The sequence below is a fragment of the Dipodomys spectabilis genome, unplaced genomic scaffold, assembly GCF_019054845.1.
Source record: "Dipodomys spectabilis isolate Male_0828 unplaced genomic scaffold, ASM1905484v1 ptg000032l, whole genome shotgun sequence".
Lineage (NCBI taxonomy): Eukaryota > Metazoa > Chordata > Mammalia > Rodentia > Heteromyidae > Dipodomys > Dipodomys spectabilis.
Window position 1 is genome coordinate 33,552,610 of NW_024870709.1, and position 12,048 is coordinate 33,564,657.

At 43.4% G+C, this 12,048-nt stretch overlaps 1 protein-coding gene across 1 annotated transcript in view; it reads left to right on the top strand.

Moving 5' to 3' along the window:
* Sidt1 (SID1 transmembrane family member 1) overlaps positions 1-1,223 on the top strand; it is an 85,324-nt gene extending 84,101 nt beyond the window's left edge. Inside the window, exon 25 of the mRNA XM_042676870.1 lies at positions 1,078-1,223. Within this exon, the coding sequence (XP_042532804.1) occupies positions 1,078-1,140 (63 nt within the window). The 3' untranslated portion in view covers positions 1,141-1,223. The remainder of the gene's footprint in view (positions 1-1,077) is intronic.
* The last annotated feature ends 10,825 nt before the right edge of the window (positions 1,224-12,048 follow it).

The window sequence follows — 12,048 nt, forward strand, 5'->3', positions numbered from 1 at the left end:
AATATTTCACAGATTCCTAGAGAGGCTCATTTTCTAACCAGTCTGTTCCAAATCTCTCCTGTAGTCTCCTTTGTATTTTGCTCCACCCTTTTCCCAGAACCCAGCATGTTTTTGTCAATCCAAGATAATAGCTCTCAGAACCTTCTAATCCTACTTGACATTTCCATACACGAGTCTGATTGACACCACCACCACCAGGCTCCTAGGCTCCCATCATAGTCCTTGTAAGAGTAGAGCTGGCCTGTCCCCTTGTGGCCAGTGTGGGAAGTTTAACCAATCTCTACAAACATTTCTTTAGGGCTTTCTTTGTGATGAGGCCAGAGTGGTGCTAAGAGATCCTCATGATGATGGAATGAAAGATGGAAGACAAAGGTTCATATCTTATACAGCATTACTTTATGCAACAATACTTTATTTCCTTTAGGTCTTAAATATCTTTCCAATGAATGACACTATCCAAGTCTCTACCACCCCACCCCATACTTCCTATGTCCCTTCCCTAGTTTAAGTCTAATCCTCAACATATATTACAACCTCCAAAACTATTTTTGACTCATGAGTTCCTTTTGTGTCTAAACCCTCTCTGGAATGTAAGCTCCCTAGGGATGTTTGCCTCTTCCACTCTAAGCTGTAACTCCAGCATCTATAACAGCAAATTGCCAGGTGTTGGTAGCACATGCCTGTAGTCCTAGCTTACTCAGGAGGCTGAGCTCTTAGGATCACAATTTGAAAACAGCCTGGGTGGAGAATTCCATGAGAGACTCATATCTCCAGTTAAACAACAAAAAAAGCCAGAAGTAAGAGGTGTGGCTCAAGTGGCAGAGTGCCAACTTTGAGCAAAAAAGCTAAATGAGAACGCAAGGACCTTAGTTCAATTTACAGAGAGAGAGAGAGAGACAGAGAACAGCACATAATAAACTCACACAAGTATTTAAGGGACAAATGAACTACATAACTATATTCAGTGCCAGTGAAGAGCAAGGGACCGCAGATTACTGCCTAAAATATAAAGCAGAAAAGCAAGGACTTCATTTGGCCTTGTGCATTCCTTTCTGGTCTCTGTTCCTCTCCCTTTAGGTTTTGTTGACTCTGGATGATGACCTGGATGTGGTTCGCAGAGACCAGATCCCTGTGTTCTGAGCATTCAAGCATAACAAGGTGAGAGAGAGTCATCCATCTTGGTGCTGTTTCCTGAAAAAATTCATGAGCTGCAAGTATGGCTGAAGTGGTAGAGCACTTGCCTAGCAAGCAAAAGGCCTAAGTACAAATCCCAGTATTGAATGAAAATAAAAACACAGTGACTGCAGGTAACATGGCACTGCCAATGCACCGTTCCCGCCTGTGGAGCGGACTCCACCTACGTGTGCATAGGAAGGAGAGCTGCTCTGAGCCATCCAAACCTCCCGAAGAGCAGAATGGAAACCATGCCAATAGGCAAACCCTCAAAAAGTTGGAAACTCTCCATTTCTATTTACAGCTGAGACATGGGGCACCTCCACCCTCACCCAAGATGTGGCAGAGTTTTGCCCGCCACGCTCTTGTCCTCAGCTGTCATCCTGCCCAACATGGCCAGCCACCACCTGGATTTTCCACCCAGAAACATTGGTGTGGCCACCTTCACACTTCTGAGCCACCAAGTCATCGCCTCATGTCTCCAAGGTCCCAGGAGGAGTGACATCTCAAAGTATGGTGGAAGCTGCAGAGAAGACCCAAACCCATAGTCAGCTGGAACAGATGCTCCAGTAGCACCAACTTAATGGCCTCCTTAGAAGGAAGATCGAATGGTTCCCCGGGGAGGCATGGGGGAGTCATTAGACTCCCGATTCGGCTTTGTCACACACTCCTCTGAACAATAACCCAAAGTAAGACCAAGGCCAGAGGGCTCACCTATTTCTTAGTGTCTCCATCTCACTGCTGTGAACCGACCCTAAATTCTTGGAAAGGCCCTGTTACTCTGTAGATATGTGCTCGGTTCCAGGATAAAAGGGGAAATGGTGGGAGAGGGAGACTTGTGTCAATAGGAGAAACAAGAAAAATGAATGACAGTGGTAAGGGACTGGAAACACCAGCATCCAGTACACCGGCCTTCGCTTAAGGACTCAGGCTCCCAGGGCAAATCCCACAAAGGAACAGTGCCTACTCAGCTCCAACCACACAGCTCCATGCTATTCACATACTACCTTTGGAAGAGAAATAAACGTTCTTACCATGGTTATTACTGGAGGTTCTCCATGATGGAGCATCATCTACCAAGGGCCCCAGGCCTTTCTCTCAGAACTGTTCATAACTCAGGATAGACGCACGTGTTCCCTGTCTCGCTGGTTACAAAATGCTAACCTAGTGTTACCTCTTCTTGCCTCTGACTCTCATTCTTTCCCCCAATAAGGTGTGGCAAAGCTCAGCATCCCAGATCCCTTCTCATGCTCTCTGGCAACCCTGCCCTGAGGAGTAGAACCCTGTTCTGACCAAGATGCCTGGTTGCCTGAAGTATGGCATCAGAGAATCAGCATGATGTCATTAAAGGATCATCATGCAAATATGTGTATTTGCTATTGAAATTGAAGTCACTTCTCATCTCTTCTTTCCTGGTCATTCATTTTTAAAAAATGGATCAGGCCTTCTCTTTTCAAAAATTAGCATTTTCTCCAATATTTGTATAATGCTCAAATATGTACTTTGGAAATTTGAACTTTTTTCTTGATTTTAAAAACACCAAAATAGGCCTATGGGCCTTCTGGAGGTCACCCATTAAATGCTTGTGTTAATGTAACAACTAAAAGAAATTGTCAAATCTGCGTAACTATGAGCGGACTTGACCTACTGCTCTCAACACATTCAGTGGTGTCTAATCCACAAAGGATCCACTAAGGAAGGGTGGACAAATAAGTTGCCAAAATGGCCCTGCGACCTGGACTGAATAAATCAAATGATGCATTAACCATCTGGAAGCATGTTTGCGGAGAAATGTGGAAAGTCGTGTAGAACCCACCATGAGTTGTCCGAAGGTGGCCAGCTACACATCCTGTGGGCTATCTCATTTACTTTGTGTCATCCACACTGCTGGGTTCCTGTGCTGTTGTTATCAGTGGGGGATGGAGAGGTGAAGAGCCTAAATCCTTAGTGTCACCAACAATTGAATAAACACATACACACACACACACACACACACACACTTAAAGTGGTTAAAGCAAGGAAATGGCTAGGTGATTCAAGAGTAAGATTTATTTAAGTAGAGAAAGTGGAGATAGTTCCTGTTCCCCGTGAAGGAAATGGGAGTTGAAGGCAAAAAAACAGCAGCTGTTATCTGCTGCCATTATGCTTTCTGAGCTAGGGAAGCACACACACAGTCCCTTAGCGCCTTCCAACCTTTAGGCAAAGGTTCTGGGTAGCTAAGATGGGTGTTACTTATTCTGAGATATATATAGATGTCTTTGGGCCTAACCCAAACACAAGAACAACAATGAGGTGAGCTTGAGGGCTTCCATTCCAAGTTCCCCCATCTTCAGGTCTCTAATTTTTACCATTACAAAGGACAGGTGGATTTTAGATCCTAAACTCTCTAAGGTCTCCAGGGCACCTCTGCCTTGTAACTTAGCAATTAAGGAGGGAAGTTTAACTGCTTTGTTAGCTGCTGCTTCTTTTCAACTTCTGAGTCAGGCCCTTTTCTATTTACTAAAAAGAATATACTTTCTCTGTCTCTTCACCTGTGGCTCTGTCCACATTTCCTTGTAAATGACTCTGAACCTTAAAAGGAGGTGCTGAGGGAGGAGAGAGAAAACCCCTGGCTGTCTCCTACACTAGGACCAGGGCTTGGTTTCAGTATTCTTTTCCTAGAGCTAGTCTGCTCATTATTATATAGTCACCATCATGGTCTTTTTGTTTTTGTTTTTTTTCTTTCCTTTTCTTTTTGTGGTGCTGAAGACTCAGGGCCCTGTATTTACTAGGCAAATGCTCTTCCATTGAGCTAAATCCTCAACCCCTGGTGGTTATTTCTATTGCATGTAACAGGGCTAAAACTCCAGGCCAGGTCAGGCTTTTATAAAGATCTATTCTAAATGTAGGTCTTGAGGAGTGTTTGTACTACACCAATTAGAGACTTTAGTACCTCCACAGAATATTGTTTGTCTGCAATGCATATGCTATCTTTTTGTCTACATTTACGCATGTTGCTCTTTAAAAGCAAAAGCCTAGCTGACTCTGAAGGCCAAGTTCAGTGGGAGAATCACCAAGAAAAGCAATGACCTTGGAGAGGCTCCCTCAGATCAAGTACAGGGTAATAAGATCAGTTCAGTTGGAGCAGGCCTGAGAAAAAGTAGCCAGGAGGGAAAACTGAGTGCATTAAAAAAATGACCTCTTCACACCTCTGACCAGTGCTGGAGGGCAGCCACCTGTTATGCTGGCTGCTGGAGGGATTAGCCTGGTTTTATTTTAGCAGCAAGAAAAACCAGTGGAACACCAGAGTCTCTCTTTCCGTGACTGAAAGAAGGTAATCTCTAAGCCAGCTCCTTAGGGCAAAAAGCAGCATCAGCTGCTACCTCAGTAACTAAGCCCTGAGCAGAATGTTCTATGGGGCTGAAAAAAAATGCACTGTCAGTAAATCAAGCAATTCTGGGTGATCATTTCTCTATTTAAAACTTTGAAGAAAAGGAGGAACAAAAAGAAACTTCAGCTGAGTGCTGGTGGCTCACACCTATGATCCTACCTACTGAGTGGCTGAGATCTGCAGCTCACAGTTCAAAGCCAGCCAGGCAAGAAAGTCTGTGAGACTCTTATCTCCAATTCAGAAAACTGGAAGTGGTGCTAAAAGTGGTAGAGTGTTAGCCTTGAGCTAAAGAGCTCAAGAACAGCACCCAGGTGCAGAGTCCAAGCCCCAAGACCAACGAGAGAGAGAGAGAGAGAGAGAGAGAGAGAGAGAGAGAGAGAGAGGAGAGAGAAGAAATCTGCACTGAAGGAATAATAGAGACTGAGGGAGATTATGAAGTAGACTTGAGTATCAATATGCCCACCTACTTGCTGTGTGGCCTTGGGTAAATTCCTGTGACTCTGATCCTTAGCTGACCGTGTGGACTTGAGTAAATTCCTGTGACTCTGATCCTTAGCTAACCATGACTTTATATGTGAACCAAGAGGGACAAGGCACAAGGTGCAGTGTGAGCATTCCCAGGTTCCTCAGGGAGGCAGAGCAGGAGTGCATTCATCAGCAGGGCTGCGATCTCTCTTTCAGGAAAGTCATTCTCTCCAGTTCCAGGAGGCCCTGGGGGTTTGAAGGCCTCTTCACCCTCAAAGACTCAGCCCAGGTTGCCTCATCTCCCAACCCCAGCCTCCTCCAGGCAGTTTATCTCTGCATTTCATTGATTTCAACACAAAGAAAAGAATGCTCCAGAAGCTAAAGTGGGTGCAAAGTGTAGATGTGACTTCATTTCTGCCATCAAGGAAAGAAAGCCTCCATTTTCTCCTCTTGCATCGCTCTGGTCTTCTTGTGAATACTATGTGCCCTGTTCCTGACCCTCTCCTGGGGGCTCAGCCTCTGTATAGAGGGAGCTTCATGTGAAGACGACAAAGTGGGTTCCAAAGGAAAAATGCCTGGTGAGTGTCAGGCAGGTTTTCCAAATAACCCCCGTGGAACGTCTCCTGGGGAAACAAAGGAAAGCACTGAGAGATCAGATACTTATTTTTTTCTTTCCTTCTTTCTTTCTTTTTCTTTCTTTCTTTCTTTCCTTCCTTTCTCTCTTTCTCTCTGTCCTTCTTTCTATCTTTCTTTCTTTCTGTCTGTCTTTATTTTTTCTCTTTCTCTTTCTTTCCCTCTCTTTCTCTTCCTTCTTTCCTTTTTCCCCCTCAATACTCATGGTCTGGCACTGTCCCTTGCCTTATCCCTTCAAGGCTGGTGCTCTACCATTTGAGCCACAACTCCACTTCCAGCCTTTTTGTAGTTAGCTGGAGAGGAGAGTTTTTTCAACCTGGGCTGGCTTTGATGGGTGCTCCTCAGATCTCGATCTCCTAAGTAATTAGGATTACAGGCACAAGCAACTGGGGCCCAGCTTGCAAACCAAAGTCTTGATCGCTGTGGTTCTGTTCAGGAAATAGAGGGCTTGTTTTGTTTACACTGTTTGGAGGGGGCAGGATACTTAAATATGGCTAAGTTTTAATGCCTCTTCATTGTCCAGGCACCACTGTGAACAAGGTCAGTGCCTACTAAGTCTTAGGTAGGTCTTCCTCCATCTGAATTCAAATGCCCTTGGAAAAAGCCACAGGTCAGTCTTCCACGGGAGTCTCAACAACACCAAACAATTGAGTTTTAGCTTGGTGTGTCACCAGAGAGCTCTTCTTGCTGGACTTCACTGGCACCTTTTACACCTTACACTTTTCCTGAAGACTACTGAAAGACAAAGAAAATGAGATGGCTAGTATAGTTGCCTTTTGCTCCCTTGATCTTAGGGAAATGGAATTCTGCCTTCTTCCTTTCCTAGTCAGGAAAGTTCATCACCTGAACTCTTAAGGTAAGTAATTAGAACAGCCTCAATGTCATATTATCTTTCAAGGGCTAAACAAGTCTGGGTTTCCTATCTCTTAACATTATATATAGTCTTTTTTTTTAAATCGGAGGAAGAAATATCGGTACACAATCCCACCATAGCTAGCTCCTGGGCCTCTTTGTACTTCAAATTTTAATATTCTTTATGATTATCTTTATTTATTTTGTTGTTTGTGGGGCTTGAACTCTGGGCTTGGGCACTGTCCCTCAGCTCTTCAGCTCAAGGCTAGCACTCTACCACTTGAGCCACAGCACCACTTCTGGTTTTCTGGTGGTTTATTGGAGAAAAGAGGCTCAGGACTTTTCTGCCTGGGGCTGGCTTTGAACCGCAACTCTTGGATCTCAGCCTCCCGAGTAACTAGGATTACAGGTGTGAGCCACCAGCGCCCGGCCTTAACATTCTTTATGAATCAAAACACGATGTCTTTTAAAGAAAGTATTACCCAGAAGGATTTAAAAGATAAATATTAAGGATGCTATCATCACAGAAAGAAACTAATTTACATTTATAACTTGTGTTGTATTATTTATCAGAATCATTCCCAAAGCATGTGACCCCCAGGAGGCTCTTGTCCAGGAAAATGATAAATTCAGGCCTGAAGTCTACTCTGCTTCAGTCTCAGAATGAACAACCTTGTGAAGCAATCTGCTTTTCCCTTTATTTCCTCCTATTGCCACTTCTCTGCTTCCACAGACTCTGAAATACAGTTTCATCTGGATGCCTGAAGCTCATGCCTTCAATCTCAGGTACTCAGGAGTCTGAGAACGAGGGGAGCACAGTTCAGAGCCAGCCCAGATAGAAAAGTTCATCAGACTATGCCAAAATAATCAGCACAAAGCCAGGCTAGAGTTGGAGCTCAAGTAGTAGAGCACCAGCGGTGAGTAAGCAATCTGAGAAAGCGAGGCCCTGAGTTCAAGCTCCAGTACCAACAACAATTTAAAAATAATAAACGCTGTTTCCGTCAAGAGGAAACATTTGGATCTGGTATCCTGAGAAGCTGGTGTACCACGGTGTACAAAATGTGCTTTTTCTCTCCAATCACACAATCTCCTGCCAAAGAGGGAAGAGAGACATGAAACAAATAATCATAACTCATTCATTGAGAGCAAGCAAAGAGACAGAGAGAAGGGTCCTACATGCATCATTAGGTACAGAACAGAAAATAATTCAAATAATGATGAGCTGTCATCATCATATCATTTCCATCTTCAATCCCAAATGTGTATTCCTAATTGCTGATAAAACACAGAATAGCATGATTTTGTTTGGTCTTGAATCCTTTGATCTTTCCTATTCTCTGCGGCAGTCAATTCTGCAGTCGTGAAGATTCGGTGATAACCATCTTTCTGGAAGGCAAGCTGTTCCTCAAATAAATAATGTCCTCTTATCTTAAGTAAACGGCCCCCAAATGCTGGAGAACACCTTGTTCCTGTTCTGTTTCAGTAATAAAGTCATAACAACCTCTCTGTAATTCCTCCTGGGACAAAGATACTGAGCTAATGGACAACCAGACCATACCTGAAAGATGGACCTGTTGTAACTCTGCAAATCTGTCTCATCCCCTGCCCCTAATTCTCCCTATTAAACCTAAACCCAACTTCTATACCTCAGAAGATGGCTAAAGATGTACTGAAGGGCTCCTTTCTCTCCCTTTCACTGTGTCTCTTTTTTGTTTGGCATATGGGGGTGAGTGGCTAGACCTAACTTGGGACTCCTGGATTTGGGGCCTGGGGTCTAAGAATTCAGTTTCAATAGCATCTCTCTATAACCAAATTCCTAGAAAGACTATTTGGAGCCATAAGAGGTCTGGAGGTGCAGGGCTTCTCCTTTCCTGATTCCTAGTTCTATCACAAAATAATACAAAGAAATAATTCGAGGGGAATCTTCCTGGGACCTACCATCACTCTCAAGAATGGGTAACTTTGAAGCACCAGTAGCTCACACCAGTAATCCTAGCTACTCAGGGGACTGAGAAGTAGCTCACACCAGTAATCCTAGCTACTCAGGGGACTGAGATCTGAGGATTGTGGTTCAAAAACCAGCCTGGGCAAAAAAAAAGCCATAGGATTCTTATTTCCAATTAACCAGCAAAAAAGCCAGAGCTGGGACTCAATTGGTAGAGAGATAGCCTTGAGAAAAAAAGCTGAGCAAAAGCATTCCAGCTCTGAGTTCAAGCCCCATTATGATCACAAAAAAGGAGTATATTTACAAAGTTGACTTTCAAGTACTAGATTAATGTGATAGATAGAGCATTAAGAAGAAAAACTGATATGAAGCAAAAATAATAAATGTCAAGCTAGAAGATAAATGGAAACTCAGATAAAGATCAGGTTTGGGGAGAAAGGCATAAGGGAAAGAAAAGATACAAATTTTCACCCTAATCTATCTTTTAAATATATAAAGGTGGGGGTTTAAACAATAGGATAAATGAGTTTGGATTGGAAAATAGAGGAAAAGATAGCCACTTTCAGTACTAGAGCTTGAGTTCAGGACTTGGATACTGTCCCTAAGCTTTTCCCCTTAAGTATAGCACTCTACGAACTTGGGCCACTGCTCCACTTCTGGGTTTTTTGGTTGTTAATTGGAGATAAGAATCTCACAGACTTTTCTGCCCAGACTGGCTTTGAAATAAGATGCTTAGTTCTCAGCCTTCTGAGTAGGTAGGATTACAGGTTTGAGCCTTTAGCACATGACCAGTTTTCAACACTTACCTGAGTGTGCATATTGAATTATGTAACTATGGAATTACAACAAAAAGAGAATGCTTTCCAAAGTTCAGAAGCTATGTGACTGTTATGTAAACCCAAAGAACAATGTAAGCTACAGAAAGCTCAACCAGTAAAACCACAGCTTTGGACAGTGTCGGCTCTCTAAATTGGAGTAGCTGGGCTCAAGGAGACTGTTGAGTATGTTTCTAGACTAGTACAGAAACAAACTCCTTTTAAAAATAAATTCAATACTTGCACTTGGAAAAGAGCTGTAGAACCCCCAATTCACTTAAAATTAAGTATACTTTCCATAAAGTGTCAGGTTACTATTGGAAGCATGTGGGTTCAAAAACAAAATTTTAAATGGAAAGGATGCATGGGAATAGGGTGGTTTTGTTCTTAGTTTCTAACAAACATTCAGAGACTCAAAATGCTGTCAAGAGTCAAAAGCCCTCCAGAGCTGCCTCTGAACCTGGTTTGTGCTGGCAGAGCCAGTGAGGCAGACTCTGGTTGAATTGCCAGCAATGGTTGAACTGTCTATGTCCTGGGTGGCTGGCCCAGCCCTCTCCTCTGGAACTAGCTGCAGAGACTTGGGAAATTACCAGGCATCATTGGCTCACACCTGAATTCCTATCCACGAAGGAGGCTGAGATCTATGGATGGAGGTTCGAAGGCACTAGGACAGAAAAACCTGTGAGATTCTTCTTTCCAATAAACCATCCAAAAAAGCTGGACTGGAAGTGTGGCTCAAGTGGTACAGCACTAGTCTTGAGTGGAAAATAGTCAAGCCACTAAGAGGGCAAAGTCTTGAGTTCAAGTCCTTGTATTGGCATTAGATAAATAGGTAGATAGGTACGTAGGTAGGTAGGTAGATAGATAGATAGATACATAGATACATAGATACATAGATAGATAGATAAACATGGACTTGGGACATTCTCTTGCTTCATTTGAAGTATGATAAGAATGGCAATAATAAATATTTTTATGTTTGTCTGATAACAAGACCCCAAAACACCTACACAGCTAGGTCCCCTTGGCTCACCCTTGTAATTCCAGCTACTTGGGAGGCTGATCACTGTTCAAAGCAAGCTTCAATATGCAATTAACCAGAAAATAAAAGCCAAAAGAAGTCAGAACTGGAGGTTTGGCTCAAGTAGTAGATTACTAGCCTTTAACAAAAAAAGCTAAGGGACAGCACTCAGGTCTAGAGTTTAAGCTACAGTAATAACACATACACACACAAGCAACACAATTTGGTCTGGAATAGGTGCTTGTTAACAGTGTCATTCTTTTGTTCTAAGAGGTCTGAGCCTGTTGGGTGAGTTTGCACATTTACATAACAGCATCATTCAAAAATATTGGATCTAACTGGGTGCTGATGGCTCATGCCTGTAATACTAGCCGTTCAGGAGGCTGAGATCTGAGGGTGTGGTTGAAAGTTAGCCCTTGCAGGAAAGTCTGTGAGACACTTATCTCCAATTAACCACCAGAAAACCAGAAGTGGAACTGTGGCTCCAAGTGGTAAAGCACTAGCCTTGAACAAAAGAGCTTGGGGCAGTGCCCAAGCCCTAGTTCAAGCCCCATAACCAAAAATACTGAATCTAACCTAATTGAATCATGAATTCCCAGCAAACTCCCTGGAGCAGTATGTTCTCCACTGCTATAATTTGACTTCAGCCTTCTTCCAGACCACAGGTCCGCATGTGACTAGGTGGTGTAAGAAAGCATTATCAACAATCAGATCAGCACAGCACACACTTAGTTCAAAGCTAAATTTTTCTATTAAATTAGTGGGTTACAGGGCAGACATGTATTTATTAGTGAAGGATAATGCCATAGTGTCTGTTTGAGAGTTCCAGTTTTCCATGTCTTTGCCAGCACCTAGCCTTCGTCAGTTCTTTCAAGCCTAGCCTCTGGGAGAATACAAGGGCTTTTTCGTTGGATATTATCTTACAATTTTCTGAGGACTAATGATGTTGAGTACACGTGAGACCCTTGGCTACTTGTATGAACTGATTTTAAAAATCAGTCTGGGCTGGGAAGGTGGCTCAGTAGTAGAACACTTGCCTTGCATGCCTGAGGCCCTGGGTTCGATTCCTCAGCACCACATAAGCAAAAAGAAAAAAGCCAGAAGTGGCACTGTGACTAAAGTGGTAGAACGCTAGCCTTGGCTGAAGAGCTGAGGGACAGCGCCCAGGCCCAGAGTTCAGGCCCCATGACCGGATCCAAAAAATAAAATAAAAATCAGTCTATGTGTATCTTTAGTCTTTTGACATATAGAATCTTCAATAGACTGTGATTTGATGAAGACAAATTTTTGTTTTTCTGTCAGTGCCAGGTTTTGAATTCAGAGCCTCACACTTGGTGGGCTTGCTTGCTTATGTGGAGCTCTACCACTTGGGCTAGGCCTCCAGATCATTTTTTTGCTGGTTATTTTGGAGATGGTGTCTTATGGACTTGTTCTGCCTGGGCAGGGTTGGAACTACCATCTTCTTTACAGTATTACTTCGGTAGTTTAAGTCTTTCAGTTGTACAACAGAAGTTTCATTGTTACATTTCCACACTTGTCTCTTTTTTTTGGTCTGTCTGTCGTGGGGCTTGAACTCTGGGCCTGGGCGCTGACAGCTCAAGGCTCAAGGCTCATACTCTACTACTTGAGGCACAGCGCCGCTTCTGGCTTTTTCTGCTTATGTGGTGCTGAGGAATAGAACCCAGGGCCTCATGCATGCAAGGCAAGCGCTCTACCACTGAGCCACCTTCCGAGCCCTCCACACTTGCCTTTTATGTGCCCCAATGAACTTCAC